Source organism: Tetrahymena thermophila (assembly GCF_000189635.1).
Source record: "Tetrahymena thermophila SB210 genomic scaffold scf_8254814, whole genome shotgun sequence".
Lineage (NCBI taxonomy): Eukaryota > Ciliophora > Oligohymenophorea > Hymenostomatida > Tetrahymenidae > Tetrahymena > Tetrahymena thermophila.
The window spans coordinates 147,688-165,275 of record NW_002476570.1 but is presented as its reverse complement, the minus strand read 5'-3'; the positions used below and the strand labels follow the sequence as shown (position 1 = coordinate 165,275).

Sequence of the window (17,588 nt, the reverse complement as noted above, 5' to 3'; positions counted from 1 at the left end):
TTAATTTAAGTATAAAAGTATGGTTTAAAAAATAAAACATTTTTACTATTTTTACTACTCTTTTGGGACTTATTAAAAATTTGAATATTTCAATATATTTATAACTTAAAAAATAAAGATTTCTTTAGAATGTGAAATTATTATTTAAATTAATAGATAAAATAAAATATTTTTTAATAAAATTTAATGATTAATCATATATAAAGTAATTTATATTTAGAAATTATAATAAAAATTTATTCGTAAAATAATTGCTAGATTCAGTTTTATGCTTTGAAAATAAATTATTTGTTTGAAATGATTTTATCTTAATTAAATTCAACAAAATGTAAAAAATTAATAAATTTAGATCAATTATTTTATTTGTTATCAAAAAAAGTCAAATCATTTTATAAGCTATTTTTTTGTTCATAAAAATAAAATTGACTAAATTTATAAATTTGAAGATTATTTATATAAAAGAAGAGATTATTTTTATTTACCAATTACAATGAATTTAATATTTAATAATGGAATATATTTTAATATTAATTTTAGCTCTATGTTTATCATTATCTAGATTATTAATAATCACTATTAAAAAGCTATTATAAATGATTTTTAATGCTAAAAAATTTATAAATTTTTAAGTGAGTTGATTATTAATCCTTTTAAAAAATAATTGCATCAATTTTAAAACTAAAACATTTTTGTCTCAATAATTTCAAAATTTTGTAAGAAATATAAAATTTTATTAAAATTGTTTTAAATTTTATTGAAAGCTTGAGTAAAAAATTACATAAATTGAACTCAGTTTCAAAATAAAATAAAATTTTTGTCCTTGAGTGATATAAATTTTATTTAAAACAAAAAACCTGCCTTAATTACAATAAATTAAAGAGGATTGAAAGCTTGTTTAATTATTGATTTTCAATCCTATTACAATAAAATCTTATCTTTGATTCAAATATAGGAATTTGGTTTTAAATATATAAATATTCTACTTAAATAAATGGCTTTTATATCTCTGATATTGTTTTTTTATACTTTACAATCAACAACTGAGTAAATTTTTGATTTCAATATTTAGTCCGATAGATTACAGTAAATTCTTTTGAATAAACTCGCTTTATAGTACAAATGAAATTTTTTATTTTGAAAATGATATTTACAAACAACTTAAAAATACTAATAAACTAAAATTGTCGAACTATTATCTAATAATGGATTATATTCATTTATTTTAAAAATACATTGTTTAGTTTTAAAATGTTCTTATTTACCAAACTTTTTATTTTGGATTTATAAGCAACTTACATGTTTGATAATGTTGACAAAATTCAAATGAAATTTCTCTTTATACGCACTTTTATCATTCAAAGTTTGTTTGCTTTGAATTTGTTTTAAAAAATAATGGCAAAGGTATTTTTCTTGATATGTAATTAAAAAGTTAATTATGAGTTTTACTTTGCAATCATTGAATTAATGTAAATTTAGTACATGAAATCAAAGGCATATTGGAAATGAGAATAAACCTTTTATTTATTTGACCTATACTGATAATTGATTAATCAATTAGATCTTGGACAATTAAATTTAATAATACTAAATCATTACGTACTATAAATAAAACTTCTCATTACCTCAATCTTATTTTTTATTTTTCCCTTCAAAACATTATCTTGGTTCCACCTACTTTAGTCAGATCCACTTATTTATTTTTATATATTTGAAGTTTTGATATAAAAGTGAGAATAAAATTTTCAATTTTCTATTTCATTAAGCATTCATATAATCAATCAATAAAGTGTCTAATTTGTTAATTAAATAAATATAGCCTAATTTGTTTATTTAATATTATAACCATAAACAAAAGTACAAATTTATTTCATAGTGCAAGCGATTTTAATTTTCTACAAAATTAAATGCGCAGAAGTTGAAAAAATAATTTTGAACTATTTTCTGATCTAATAGATGAATTTTGAAGTTCTTAAAAACCATAATAAATATCGTCATTTTATATTAAATTGAGTGCATATATAACGAATATAGCGCATTTTGAAATTTATTTCAACCATAAATCAAAAAACCCATCTTAAGAGCTTTAATTTAAGTTGTAAGCGAAAGATAAAAAAAAGAGAAAGTAATGAAACTAATTTTATCAAGTTTATTAATTATCATGCAAATTAAATTTAAATTAAGCAATTTTAGATTCCCTATTCTTTTGAAAATATTTAAATTATTGTTATTTCCTGTCATTTGACAGTTTTTTAATGGAATTTAACTAAAATGTTTAACAAAAAAAACACTTTTACGGCATAAATTAATAAAGCAATTCCTTGCTGATGAATCGAAAAAAATAATGAGAAACTTTAAATATTCAGAAGAGCTTCCTTTTTGTAAATTTAGATAGATAGATAAATTAAATATTTTTAGTATAGAAAAGTAAATTTTTCTGATCGAAAATAATTAAACCTTCTAAATTAAATTAATGTTTGAGAGGTAAAATGGCTACCAATTTTGTATTGATGATATAAAAAAATAAATGAAGCAAAAAAGGGAGAGGTTTTTACTATATGATAATTTCTATTTGTGTGATTGTTTTGAGATAATAAATTAATTATTTGATAGCGAATCTTGGTGGTTTTTGATTATTTTACATGATCAATTATTCATTCATTCATTCACATTAATAGTGTTAATTTAGTATTATTAATTTTTGTTAAGTATGAGCTTTAAATATTGATTGAATGGTAAATAAAAGAAAGTTAATGTATCTTGAGAAAATGAAAGAATTTGGATTTGGTGGAGTTTCTTCTTTTTAAATTTTCATTTTATTCCTTCAGATTATTAAATAATATCAAAAATCCTAAAAGATTAAAAAATCATTAAAAAAAGCAGATAATAAAAATGAACAAAAAGTTACTCATTGCTCTCCCCATTTTGGCCCTCGCCACCTTCGGTGCTGTCTTCTTCTTAGCCTAATAAAAGGGTTTGAAGGCTTCCAATGCCGTTGACAACGTTAGCTTCTCCTAATGGTAATCTTGCTCTGGTACCACTGGTACTCCCATTTCCTGCAAGGATGCTGATAACATTTCTGCTTGCAGAAAAGCCTCCACTGATGTTGGTAACTTGACCCAAGGTACCTCTTAAATCCAACCCTGCTCTGACTTCTACAACAAGATCTACAATCCCCACAAGGCTGAAGATTTAATCAACAACAATGGTTTCTACGTTAGCTGTTACACCAACTCCTACGTCATTGCCGCTGCTAAGCAATCTACTTTCTTCTACGATAAGATCTTCGCTCCCCAATACCTCATTTGCGCTAAGCTCTCTGCTTGAGTTTTGAAGTTTCGAATCTGAAATTTTAACTAAAATCATAACAAATTAAAAGTATATAAATACTATTATATAATTATGTTCATGAATTTTTTGTTAGTCTCCACATTTTTTAATGGAAAGGAAAACGAAAATAAAGTTTTAGTCTTTTTTGTTTTACAATTAATTAATTAAATTATTTATCAATTACTTGATGATTAAAAAATTAATCAATAAATGAATGAATAAATAAGTAAATTAAAATACATGATTTGATTTATTTTACAAATATTTTTATATGCATGAATAAATGAATGAATTATATGTGAATGAATGATTTGGATATTCCATCCGCTTATATTACTAAATACATATACATGTATTTTCAATCTAAATTTAATACAGTCATCCCAATCTTCTTTTTGCCAAAATCTTTCTTGCAAACAAATAAACAAAGAATATAAACATAAATAAATATATAAATACATACATACATATTTTAAAGATATATTGTAAAAATAAATAAATAAACAAATTTCCTCTGAAATAGATTACTTTGAGCAAAATTAAATAAAAGAAAAAACATAAAGACAAAAGTCACAATTTTTTATTTTATATTGCTTGCTAACTTACTTTAATTGACAACAAAATAAGTGAGTACTAGCTCTTATGTATTTTTTATTACTTACTAAATTAAAATAATACTCTATGAGAGATTGTTTCAAGTAAAGTAAAAAATTATCTTCCTCAATATTTTTAAGAAATAAATAATTCTAATTTTTTTTAAGGATTGAATAATGTTTTGCTTTTAAATAATTATTTAATCTATGATAATAATTATTTTTGTATTAAAATGGTTATAAATTATTATGAATTTATTAACCAGTAGCTTAATGACTTTATGTTTCATAAGTTTTACTCTGTTTACATTATTTGAAAGTTAGTTAAATATTAAAAATATGCAAATGAATAAAAGAATTGTGTTTATTCAATTATCCTCTAAATAATATTTAAATTTTAAAATTTGAATTTTGATGACTTTTTTTAATTTAAAGACAGCTCCTTACATTAAAATGATGAAAATTTTACTAAGACATTTATTAATTTATAAAAATATTGTTGTGATTTCAAGTATTTTTTTTATAAAAAATATTATTTATTAAGCATATTTAAAGAATTTATTTTGCTATTAAATTAATTTAAATTTTAAAAGTTATATTTTGAGGTAACACTTTCAATTATTGATAATCAATTTAATCTCTATTAATTATTTCATTGATTTAAAAGTGTTGCCTGATCAGAAAAATATTCATTTAGTTTTGAAAAATAAATAAAAATGAATAATCTAAAAAATATTGATTGATAGTAAAATTGATTTGCGAAAAAAACACATTCAATTGATATATAAAATCTTCAAAATATATATTTATTTATATAAGGTATTTATTTATTTTTTTTAAATCAATTATCATTTTGCAGATTGATTGATAAAATTGAATTTAATAATCTTCTATTCTTTCAATATCCTGCACAGGTAATATAAATAGGAGTATAGACCTAGTTATAATAATATTAACTTTCATATGCAATTTTCAAAATATCTCCACTTAAGAAGCAGTTAAAGTAGTGATCTCCTAAGTTGATATAATCAGTGCTTGTAGCATTATTGAAGTATTGACGGAAATTATGACATTCACTAGTAGTTTGGTTTGATCCATCATAAGTGAGTTAGCCAACACCATATGAAGCACTGTAACATAAAGCTAATTCAGTGCTGTTATTCTTAACATCTTCACAGCTGGTAGCATTTAGGTTGGTATAACATTAAGCCCACTTAGAGAATGTAGTGGTATTGCTTGAGTTTTCTAACATCTAGTTTCTTCCATTAATAGCTAAATAGCTACCAAATACTGCCAAGGATATTAAAGCAACAGATAAAAATGCTGATAATTTGTAATTAGCCATTCTAAAAAGTTCTTTCTTTTATACGATTTTTTTTTTTTAATTTAATTTATTTTTTATATTTCAATTTAATCAGATAGTTTTTATAGCTTTTGTATGCAAAGATATTATTTGAATTTTCCATCATAAATACACAAATACCTACTTATCTATTCAAAGAATAATTGAATCTAAATAATCTTAAAATTGGAATAGTATATAATAATTTATGGGTAAAAAATATTCTAAATTTTGATTTCAGAATTATATTGTGATGATACTATCATCCTTACTCTTTATCAAGCGATTTGCAAGCATCAAAATAGTTTTGTTTACAAGATTCTCTAAGTCATATCTAAAATAAAATTGATATTTACAATTAAGGAATAAGAAATTTTTTGATAGGTATTCTAAATAAATAATTATGTTTTGATAACAACAATTTTATTTTTATAATAATTTCTCTTAAATAAGCATCTAAGATATACCGATGATTGATAGTTGTTCAAATTTGATTATTCAAATTCATTTGTCAATTACATTAACTAAAATTTCAATCTCTTTAATTAGATTAAATGGAATATCATTTATTTAAAATGTAAAAATTTTATTTGTTTGTTGAATAAGATATTTTACAGCTTACAAAATATTTATTAAACCGCAAATTACATTATTTCTTTAAATATTTAAGGAACTTTACTTTTTTTTGTAATTCATACTATAAGTCATTATATTTTTAATAATACTTTTTATTGTTTTAAAATAATTCTTTTTATTTTCATAAGTTTAAAAAAAAAAATCTTATTTTCTTAAATTGTTTATTTTTTATATTAATTTATTAAGTTTGACTTTAGAATCCTCACTAAATAATATTCTAAATTATATTAGCATTGTAATCATGTAAATTCAATATTATTTACTCTAACTTTGATTTATTATCATAAAATTATATTTTTGATTAAATTTTGGTAAATAATATAAATAAATATATGCCACTAATTGATTTTGTTCATTAATTTGAATTAAATTTCAAAAAAAAATATATATGTAAAATACTAATTTATAATATATTAGATAGTAGGATACCTGATTCAACCTCATTTTTTACTACCAAACAAAAATTTGAGAAACACTTTTCGGTTAAAGTATTTATGTTTTATGTAGTAATATTTAATGGGGTTCAATCTGGTATCTAGATATATAATTTTATGCATAATAAATGCTAAAAAATAGTATCAATAATCAATGTATTTTAATATTTTTTAATGCTCAGAAACCAGCACACTTAACATAGAAAGGAGTGTAGATCTTTTCGTTGTAGTAAGAGCAGGTAGCAGCGTTTTTAGTAACTTGCTTGTTAAGATAACAGTTTTCATAGAATGATCCTGAGTTGAGTTCATCTTAGGCAGAAGCAGTTTTAAGGTAGGCAGCAAATTTAGCACAAGCTTCTAATACGTGTTCAGAGTCACTGTAGGTGAGTTCACTAACGATATTTGAGGCATTGTAGCAAACTGACTTTTTAGTTTCATCACTCAAATCATCACATTAGGCGTGTTCAAGACCATTGGAGCAAGCATACCAGTCGAAAATGGTAGTGTGGTTTACAATAGGCTTAGGAGTGTGGTGCTTGTTAAAAATGATGATACCACCAACAGTAGCAGCAATAGCGAGTAAAGCCAAGGGGATAGTAATTGCCAAAATTTTATTCATTTTTAATTTTTTAGGTTTAAGCTTATTTTTTTTTTTTAAATTAATTATAATTGTATTATTTTAACAATTACTGCTCACTTATATTGTGATATAAAGGATAAAACACCTTAAATTTAATGTAATATACGTCATTAAATTATTAGCTCTATTTTTTTATTTTTGATCTTAAAATAATGGTGAAAGATGTTCATTTTACCATGAATTAAGTTGAGAAAAAATAATTTAATAAAATATAATTTTTTACCACAAAATAGATATTCTAAAGAAACTAATTACAAACACACTCAAAATAAAAAGATTTTTGATCTAGCTATTTAATCTCAAAAATCAAAAAAGAGCTTGAGAGATTGGTATTTATTTACCCATCTAACTCATTTTGTGTAAATTTAAGATCTTTTTTCAATTGAATAATTTATATTGAGACATTTCTGAGTGCATTTTATCCTTGTTTGAATCAATAGTGACGGTATAAATCACTATAATATAATGAGCAAAATGATATTACTATATTTTTGAAGAAAACTAATTTGAGAGATTCTTATTGATTAATCTGATTCACACACAGCGTCTATCAATAATACTTAATATTTTTAGTAAAGTTAAGCGATCGAGTCAAATTATGGTGAAATAAACAATATATAAAGAGCATATTATCAGAAAAAGCTTATTTTATTTACACTAATAAAAATTAAAATAGAAAGTGCTTTTTTTAATGTTGAAATCAAAATTTTAGACTCATAATTTTTAAAATGAAATTGAGAAAATTTCTTTCAAATAAAAAAAGAAAATATTTTAATTTTTTTTTAAAAGCAAAATTTGTTTAATTTTAACAAAATAGACTTTTTTAAAATTTTTGTTAAACATATAATTTTATATATTTTTTTCATACAATCAAATTTATTAAATTTTCATCTAAGATTTATTATTTATTCAATCAAAACCCGGCACAACGAATGTATTAAGGATAGTAAATAGTGTTGTTAAAGTAATAACTTTAATAGGCAGCCTTAAGAATAGTGACATTCATGTAGCAGTTCTAATAGTAATTTCCAGTATTGAGGACATCAGTGGTATTTGCTTGGTTAAGGAATTTGTGGAACTATTAGCATGGTTCGATTGCAAGGGGAGAACCTTCATAGGTGAAGTCACCAATAGCGTGAGCAGCGGCAAAACAAAGAGTCTTTTCTAATTCATCTTTTAAATCATCACACTAAGCTTATGTGTTTTTAGTAAAGCAAGAGAACCATTAGAAAACTGTAGTTTGATTTCTACCCATTTCTAAATCTCCGTTAAAAGAGTAAACTGCAAAAGCTCCAATTGAAATAATTGAGATCAAAGAAAGTGCTATCAATAATTTTGAATTCATTTTTTTTAGATTCTTCTTTTTATTAACTATATTAAAACAAACAAACAAATGTATTTATTAAAAATCAGATATCAAAAAATTTGTTTAAATAATTATGCTATTACCATCTCACATTCATACATAAAATTAAAACTCAATTTTCTGGTGAGCATGCTTTTTTTGTTAAAACCATAAATTTGTTCTATTTTTGCCATTAATTTTAGATTAATAATTTATTTTTTGTTTATATTACTATTGTTATTTCTGATAAAATTTTTGATCATACAAATTACTTCATTTTCAATTATTAAAATTTTTTGTTTTATTTTTAGTATCGAATATCCTAAAATTGTATTTATTACTTTTTATGATCTAAAAGCCTAAATTTCAAATAAAGAGTAATGACATTTTTGCCTAAACTTCAATACAAAAAACTTCTTGCTTGGATGAATTTATTAAAATATGTAGATTATCAATAAAAAATGTTAAAATTTGGAATATCATAATTGATATCAACAAATTACATTAATTAGAATAGCTAAGTTACATTCAATAGATTTCAATTGTAAAATTGCACATGTAAAACAAACTAAATTAGGTACTTTGATTAATATAGAATATCTTTTATTTCAATTTTTATTTAAATATTATATAGAATATCACAAACAAAATCTTATTGAGAAAAAGTAATTTTTTAAAGAAAATAAAAAGTTCTTTAAATAAAATATTATTTCATATTTTGGTTTTGGAATTAATTTTTTTTTAATTTTTAATATAACAATTCATTCAAGGTACTAACTTTATAATAAAAAGTTTTATTCACGAAAATAAATTATTATTTTTATATAAAGATTATATTTTTAATTTAAATCAATAACCAGCACAACTTATGTAGATTGGTCTATAAATTTTATTGTAATAGTATTAGCTTTAGTAAGCTGCATTTTAGACTTCTCTACTCATATAACAATAGAAGTAATGATCACCAGTATTAATCATATCTGAACTTTTTGCAGTTTTAAAGAACTAATGGAAGTTATGGCATTCAGTTGTTGTGAAGTTAGAGTCATCATATGTAAGTTGACCTACTTAGAAAGAAGACTAGTAACATAAATTCTGCTCAGTGCTATTATTTTTAATGTCATCACAGGTTGTAGAGTTCAATTTGGTGTAGCATGAAGCCCACTAAGAGAATGTAGTAGTGTTGGTGGAGTTAGTGAGTGCATTCTTATCAGATCCAACAAATAGACCAAAAATGACAAGAGATATTAATGTCAAAGATAAGATGATAGGAATATTAGAGTTGCTCATTTTTATATTTTTATTGTTTTTTTTTATTTTTTTAATTTAATATTTGTTTTGAATTTCAAAAGTGCTAATCTGCTTATAAAGTAATGTTTTACATAGAAATTTAAGTACCATGAAAAGTACGATAGATTGATTCTATAAATTTATCATTTATCAATTTGAATACTTTGAATTATAGATTATTTTTAATATTACATTCAAAATTGAATGACAAATTGATTAGTTGTCGTCATCATAATTTTTTTCAATTAAGATTAACATTATTAAAGTTGCAACCAATAGAAAATATTTAATAATATGACTATCAAAATACAATTTTAGACCTATTATATCTTTATCTAAAGTAATGCTAAACATTTTATTAAAAGTACTTGTTTTGAAAGGCTTAGAATAAATTAGTTCAAATATAAAATAATTTTGTTATCATTTTTAAATTGCATGCAATATGATTTGACTTTAATTTTTTCTCAGTTTTCATTTAAATACTTTACATTAAGAACTTTGTGTGAAAATTTCAATAATATCCAAAGTAAATAACAAGAATAGAACTTAAAAGGTATATTTGCTTACATACCTATTAGTTTAATTTATGAATTTTTGTATGGAAAATATTAACAAGCAGGATGATAAATTTTAGCAAGATCCTTAATTTTTTAAAATAAAAGTAATATGTGATTTTTATTGTTGTAAAGTTAGTGATAATTCAATTACATTAAAAATATCAATTTATTTAGACAGTCTGATGTATCTAAAATAAACTCTATATTGTTTTTAGTCATACTTTTAAATTAAATATATAAAATGCAAAAAATTGAACACAAAGCTAAAGTTATTAGCTTATTTTACTTTAATCTTTTTTTTATTATCTTCATACTTTCAAATTGCTGATAATTTTCAAAATAAATAAAATTTTTATACTCTTTATAAGCAAACCAATAATTACGTTTATGTTTTTATTTCCCTTTTAAAATTGAAAAAATAGAAATTAATTTAATTTTTAATTTTATAGAGTAGATTTTATAAACAAAAAATAAATTTTATTGTAATTTATTCATTTTTGCAAATCAATTTAGTTTTTACTATTATTCATTAAATTTTAACAATAATTAAAATGAAATCTAATTAGGAATTAATAATATGCTAGAAAAATTAAAATAGATTATCAAATTTATAATAATTTAAATTATTTAAATACTTCAAATTAACCTCACCTTTGATTGTGTAGAAAAATATAAAGAAATAACTTTTCAAAGTCAAGTGGCTAGTAGCATTTAAAAATATTTATCATAATCTCTTTTATTTTTTTTGAAAATATTTGACAAATTTAGTTAAAATTAATTTTATAATAAAGATTTACTTTAAATAAATTGATTTTTATTGAAACAATTTTTATCCTCTAGAAAAATAATATTTTTTTCTATTAATAATTTTAATAAATTTTTTTACTCTTTAAAAAGTTTAATGTATCCTTTTGCTAAATTCAGTACCCTGATAAAAAAATAAATTGAAAATATATTTTAAATAGCATTTAACTTAATATCTATCACGTATTAGCATAAATACAATCAATTCAAAGTATTAATAAATAAGATTTTGAAATATATTTTTATTTCCATAATTTTTGAGTCAAATTTAATTAAATTTAATTGATTCTACATTAAGTTTAAATTATAAAAAATGCATTAATATTAAATTATTTAAAATTTTCCAAAATATGAAGAATAAAAAATAACTAAACAATTTTTATGTAGTCTTAAAATACTTTACACTAAGCATTTAGTTTCTATAGACATTTAAAATTGTATTCGTTTCAATTTATTTTTGTTAAAACTTTTTTTTACTTGTGTAATCTAAAAAAAGTTAAGATTTAAGAAGAGAGATTCCCAATTCGCTCTCAAAATAACAATTATATTTAATTAGATATTTCTAGTAATTGGAAACAATTTTTTTTGGTTGAATTATTAACTAGATGTCCTAATTAGTATTAAATAGGATTCAAAATATATAGGGAAATTTATTGGAATATCAAACAAAATTCATTAAAAAATTGAGATTGATTTTGTAAAAAAGCTTTTATTATGTATTTGTTTTAGAGTTTTAGAACATACAAAATTTTAAAATATTTATAAAAAGATATATTTATATAATTATTAGATTTCAGAAGCTCTAATATTATTTTATTTCTAGAAGCTTTTCAGTAACCAGCGCAAGTGATAAATTGGGGTGTGTAGATCTTTTCATAAAAGCTAGCACATTTGTAGGCTTCTCTTAAAACATCAGCACTAAGATAACAGCTGAAATAGTAATTCTAATAATTGATCATTTGATTAGCATTGGCAGTGGCTTCATAGTTATGGAAATTTTTGCAAGCTTCGGTGATTAAATCTCCATCAGGGAAAGTTAATCTAGAGACAGCGTAGGAAGCAGCATAACAGAGAGATTTTTCAGCATCATCCTAAATTTAATCGCAGATAATTAAGTCAGTTTTTTAAATACAAGTTCTTAATTAGGTGAAAGTAGTGGTGTTAGAGCTGTTAGATAAGAAGCTGGAGGATTCTTATTTATTTAAAATGAAGACAGCTCCTAATGCAAGAAGGGCAATAATAGGAATAGCAATTAAAGATTTGTTCATTTTTCTAAAATTATTGAAGCAATATTTTTGTTTTGATTAATTAATAATTTCTAAGATATAGTGAGGATACTCATTCCAAATTTAATTATTTCCTCAATCTCGTTTTTTATGGTAAAAAATACAATCTTATGTCCATTATTCTATTGTAAGCATAGCTATCAAATTTGATAAAAGAAATTAACATCAATCAGTGTAAATATCAAAAAGGATTAAAACTAGACAAATTAACTATTAATTATTACAAAGTTTTTATCTTTGGTATTATTTGGTCAGAGTATAATGACATTTTCAAACAAAAACCAAAAAATATTTCATAATTGGGGCATAATTAGTTTATTTATTTTTCAAATTTATAATAATCTATTTTTAACCTACCATGCTAAATATATGCAGTATAATATACTGAGCCATGAATAAATATATTTTGAATACTGAATACCCGAAAAATAGTTTAAATCTATTAAGAATTTTGAGATTACAATTTTATATTTTTAAGTAAATAATTGATTTGATTTTTGTTTGTTTGCAACCTTTAAAAAGCATGAAAATGATATAATCATACTTCAAACTTTGATTATTTTATTATGGATGGATGGTTTACATCTTTTTAAATGAAGAAAGAAAACTTATTATCAAATTAATCTAATTTTATTATAAATTTGTATTGCATAAAGTAACCAAATAAAAACTCATGGTTATAAAGAAATTTTTGATATTCGTCTTTTTTACAATTACTTTTTTATATACAATTTTATATGCCAAAAATATAAAATCAGCAACTAAAAAAATAAATTGTTATTAGGGCAGTAAATATTTTACTTTTAAATTATTTTTTTAATTTATAAATATTAAAAATAAGTAGAATTTAGCTAGTTAGCAAAAAAGCAACGAATTAATTATTTGTTTATTTATATAATAAGCAGAGTTTGATCAAATCTTTTTTTTTGGTAAAACAAACAATTCTAATATTCAAAAAAAAATGAGTATTATATGAATTATTTTTGATTATCTAATTCTGCTTGGAGCAAGTACTTTATTTATATATGTTTTTTTATAGGAGAGTTTGAAATCAAAACTAAAATAAATTCTTTTTGATTAATTTTATCTAAAAAGAGATATTTAAATAAAGCTTATTTTATAAAAATAAATATAAGATTTCCAATTTCTAATTGATAAGAAATATACTTGATGCTTAAAATATTTGCTCTTCTCAAATGGTAAAATGGTGTTTAAAAAAGCTTTTTTGTTAAAACAATTTAAAAAGTAAATTATTATATATTTATTTCTATCCATGCTAATTTGATTAATATTTATCATTTCATAATTTTCTCAATTCATAAAACTGCAAAACTTTAAAATCACACAATAAAAAATTAAATTACTTATTCATAATTAGATAAAGCATTTATTATTGTTTCGTTATTTGTATTTTATTTAATTAACTTATCTTTTTTCTTTCAATAGAATATTTTGTTTGAATATGAATCATTTTTTGAAAATTTCATCTTTAATCCGCAAAATTTTTTGATTAAATTGCTTTATTATTATATTTTAACTTAATCTTGAAATAATAATATTTGTATTAAATAAATTTTATGAGGATTAATTTTATATTAAATAGTTTTTGAATTAATTTTAGTTTATAATATGTATTATTTTTAATTTAATTTTGTAGTTGTTATCCAAAATAAATAGAAAATCTAAAAATACTTTCTTTACACAATTAATAAATAATAAATTTTAAAATTAATTATCACAAAATCCTTCTGCTTTTGATTCAAATTCTCTCTTTTATCTATAAAATTGATTTTAAATCCAATTTATAGAATTTTTTCAATAAAAAAATGCAAAGCTAATCATAAAATAATAATAAAATTAGAATTATAATAAAGATTTTATTTTTTTAAAAATGTTTTCTATATTGTCATCATGTATTAATTCATATTTATTAAATTATTCAATCCAAATGATTAAAATACTGCAGATGTTAAGATTTTTTATTTTAAAAAATTTATTTCAAAAATGTTTTAATTAAAGGTAAATAAAATTTTTGTATCAAGGTCTATAAGGCAAGAGGAACTTTACTACATGAAGATATACAGTAAATTTTTTAACTTACTTTAAATTATATATCTAAAATACATATAACTTATTAATGTAAATATATTAAACTTAATAATAATAGTAAATTTATAAATAAATCATTTCTTGTTAACTTATTATTTTTGCAATCATATTGGATTGACACTGTAAATAAATTTATTAGATATTTGTTACAAAAATTCAAAAATGTAAAAAATTTATAAAATTAAATTATGTTTATAGAATTTTATTAAAATGTTTTCAAATTTTGAAGTAAATTACAGCTTTGTTTTATTAATTGTAGCAGAAATCAAACTATTTTTTTTTATTAAATACTTTTATAAACTTTCGAGCTTAGAAGATCTTCAGTAAATAAAATAGTAGAAAAGATTGGAAATTTATAGCATATATACATTAAGTAAATGAACTAAATATTTATTTTAAATAATCATCTATTTTTAATATTTAAAAATAATTTGAAGGGAAGGAAAACTATATCAAATCTATCATGAAGAACTTTTGAAGTAAATTTAAATTTCTGTACTGATTAAATATTTAAAAAATAAAAAGAGTTATTAATTAATTAATTAATTCTTTCTTAACGTCATAGCATATATTAATTTGTAGTTTCAAAATTTTAATATTTTGAATTAAGAAAAACCTATTTTTTTAAAAAGTTAAGTCTAACTTACAGTAAATTATTTAATTCTCTGTTTATTCTTTCGTTTAAAATACAATTTTAAGCACTAAAGTGCCATCATACTACTATCTGACAAATTCAGATTTTAAAAGTGGATCAAAAAATTTGTAATTTAAATATTTTCTTCAATTGAATATATGGGTGCAAGTGCCAAAAATAAGCAGCTGACAATTACATTTAAAAAAGTATATTTTTAATAATTACCTTAGAAAATTTTAAATTGATATCAACTTTTAGATTTTATTTAAACCAAAGGCTATTATTGAAAGTTGATTATAGCAACAATAGTGATTCAAAATGAAGAAGAAAAAAGGGAAAAAAATCAGGTATTTTGATATTTTTCAAATCATAAATTATTTAAATAGGCTGAAGACGTATTCTAATCGTTCAATAATTACAAGTGAAAAAATAGTTTGGTTTTTTTTCTTTCTTATTGTTTGGATTCAAGTGAATATTTTTTAATATATCATCATTAAACTAAGAAAATAAAAGTGTTCGAGAGTATATATTTTGATTTGATTTAAATGAGCATTAAATTGATTTAAAAAAGTTATAAGTATAATTAGAAATATATCATTTTATCTTTTGGAGCCATTTAATTTAAGTAACATATTAAAAATACCAGTAAGGTTAACGCCTATATGAGGTAGGCAACATTTTATATTGCTTTATTTATATTTTAAATTTTATAATTTTCGAAACTTAAAATAACAAATAAATTTCGAACCTCAAGCAATTAATTGCATCATTAAGATGATTAGAAAATTTAATACAAAATTGAAAGAAATTTTTCTATATAAAAATTAAACCTAAATAAATATTTTTAAATATTTTATTACTATTTAAGTTTCATAAATAAAAAAAATTTATTCTTGAGAAAATATTTTTATTTTAAAATAATTTGGAAAGATCATTTTTATTGTCTTCAATTAAAATCTAAAAGCCTTTTGAAGAGATACAAAAAACTCTATAGCCCATTTTTAAAAATATTCATAAAATATTTAAAAATTTAAACGATTTTTTTTAATATTTAACTAAAAGTATGTCTCTAAGATTTCAGTTTAATCGCTTTAGAAACAATTAAGCTTAGTAAATTTGAATGATAAAATTCTTTGAAGATGGTTTTTTTTAATGTTAGGGCTAATTTTAAAGTGAATAACTTGTTTAGAGATTATTCAACTTAAGTAGATAAATTTTTAAATGAAGTAACAGAAATATTGCATATTCTTTTTAAAAAAAGTATTGCAGAGAAATATTTGTTAAAAAAGGTTATTATCTCAATTATTTTATTTCCTAAGAATCTCTTCTTTTAATTTGTCACTTTTTTAGTGTCACCTATAAAACACTTGCTATTAGCGGCTAATATATAAAAATTCAGAACAGATTCTTCAGATTTTATTGCCTACAATTTTTGATGAAACTCAATTTTTAAAGAAATTAAAAAAAATAAATGACTTACACAGAAACTGTTAATATGTATGAGTAAATGCAGATATATAAATTATAATTATGTTTTTTATATTGTATTCCGCTTCTCTTTTGTTTATTTTTAAATAATTTTTTAAATATTGAGCAGAAAAAAATAAGAAAAATCAAAGAATAAATGCAGTAATAATAGATAAATGAAAAATAAATCCCTTTTATTTGTAAATATATGAATATAGATAGTAAAATGTTGATTTATGTGATATTTAAATTTCAATGAGAAATTTAAAAAAGAAAAAATGTGAAAGAATGAGAAAGATATTTAGAAATAATTAGAGAAAGGTGTTTATTCTACATATATAACTAAATGAAAGAATATATATATATATATGTTTATAATAAATGAATGAATGAATCACCTAATTGATATAATCTAACAAAAAAATATTTAAATGAAATAAGAGCTAAAAAGATGAAATTTAACTATAATTATTTTCAAATAAAAACAAATAAAAAGAAAATCAAATTTTTCTTTAAAAAATAAATAAAGACATCTACTTGCTAACCAATTATTGACACCTATCTTTCTATCTATCTATCTAACTAACTAACCATCTAAGTTTATTAAAAACTAGTTGCTATATATTATTTCAGTAATTTAAATATACAAATTATTTATAAACAATAAGAAGAGAAAAAAATACAAAAAAAATACTTTCCTCATAGAATTCCCCGTATTTATCAAAAACAAGAAAGCAAGCGATATATTAAAGAAGAATAAATAATATTTGGTGCTTTTGTTATAATTTGAAAATAGACTAATTCATTAGTAAAAAACAATTAAAAAATAAACAAATAGACAAGACTCTAAGTAGTATTTCAACAAATAATGCCTTTCAAGCAAGAAAATACAGACGAAATGCCTCCAGAATCATAGTACAAATCTTATGTACAGGAAGGACTTCAAAACCGTCGTATCATAAATCGCAACATTTTGGTAATTAATGATAAAAATGAGGATAGAATCCTTACTGAAAGAGCTCCTATCGCTGTTGATATTCAGGATAATGTTTACTTTAGAGATTTAATTATTTATTTGCGTGAATAGAATCTTATATAGCCTGGTTCCAGCATCTTCTTCTATG

The 17,588-nt window shown here is 21.1% G+C and overlaps 7 protein-coding genes across 7 annotated transcripts; 1 reads left to right on the top strand and 6 right to left on the bottom strand. All coding sequences in view use genetic code 6, as the record gives it.

Moving 5' to 3' along the window:
• Positions 1-2,889: 2,889 nt before the first annotated feature.
• TTHERM_00418120 (transmembrane protein, putative) lies at positions 2,890-3,324 on the top strand (the record flags this gene model as incomplete). Its single annotated transcript, XM_001007273.2, has 1 exon — positions 2,890-3,324. One exon carries the CDS (start codon positions 2,890-2,892, stop codon positions 3,322-3,324), a length of 435 nt encoding a protein of 144 aa, XP_001007273.2.
• Positions 3,325-4,818: 1,494 nt separating this feature from the next.
• On the bottom strand, positions 4,819-5,265 carry TTHERM_00418130 (transmembrane protein, putative; the record flags this gene model as incomplete). Its single annotated transcript, XM_001007274.3, has 1 exon — positions 4,819-5,265. One exon carries the CDS (start codon positions 5,263-5,265, stop codon positions 4,819-4,821), a length of 447 nt encoding a protein of 148 aa, XP_001007274.1.
• Positions 5,266-6,510: 1,245 nt separating this feature from the next.
• Positions 6,511-6,951, bottom strand: TTHERM_00418140 (transmembrane protein, putative; the record flags this gene model as incomplete). Its single annotated transcript, XM_001007275.3, has 1 exon — positions 6,511-6,951. The coding sequence occupies one exon, from the start codon at positions 6,949-6,951 to the stop codon at positions 6,511-6,513; it is 441 nt and encodes a 146-aa protein (XP_001007275.1).
• A 934-nt stretch (positions 6,952-7,885) lies between these two features.
• TTHERM_00418150 (transmembrane protein, putative) lies at positions 7,886-8,317 on the bottom strand (the record flags this gene model as incomplete). The annotated part of the gene is made up of 1 exon (XM_001007276.1): positions 7,886-8,317. The coding sequence occupies one exon, from the start codon at positions 8,315-8,317 to the stop codon at positions 7,886-7,888; it is 432 nt and encodes a 143-aa protein (XP_001007276.1).
• An 849-nt stretch (positions 8,318-9,166) lies between these two features.
• Positions 9,167-9,754, bottom strand: TTHERM_00418160 (transmembrane protein, putative; the record flags this gene model as incomplete). Its single annotated transcript, XM_001007277.2, has 1 exon — positions 9,167-9,754. One exon carries the CDS (start codon positions 9,752-9,754, stop codon positions 9,167-9,169), a length of 588 nt encoding a protein of 195 aa, XP_001007277.2.
• Positions 9,755-11,798: 2,044 nt separating this feature from the next.
• Positions 11,799-12,236, bottom strand: TTHERM_00418170 (transmembrane protein, putative; the record flags this gene model as incomplete). Its single annotated transcript, XM_001007278.3, has 1 exon — positions 11,799-12,236. The coding sequence occupies one exon, from the start codon at positions 12,234-12,236 to the stop codon at positions 11,799-11,801; it is 438 nt and encodes a 145-aa protein (XP_001007278.1).
• Positions 12,237-16,074: 3,838 nt separating this feature from the next.
• On the bottom strand, positions 16,075-17,058 carry TTHERM_000418169 (transmembrane protein, putative; the record flags this gene model as incomplete). Its single annotated transcript, XM_012795406.1, has 5 exons — positions 16,075-16,158; positions 16,229-16,420; positions 16,478-16,806; positions 16,863-16,926; positions 17,002-17,058. The coding sequence occupies 5 exons, from the start codon at positions 17,056-17,058 to the stop codon at positions 16,075-16,077; spliced, it is 726 nt and encodes a 241-aa protein (XP_012650860.1).
• Positions 17,059-17,588: the final 530 nt, after the last annotated feature.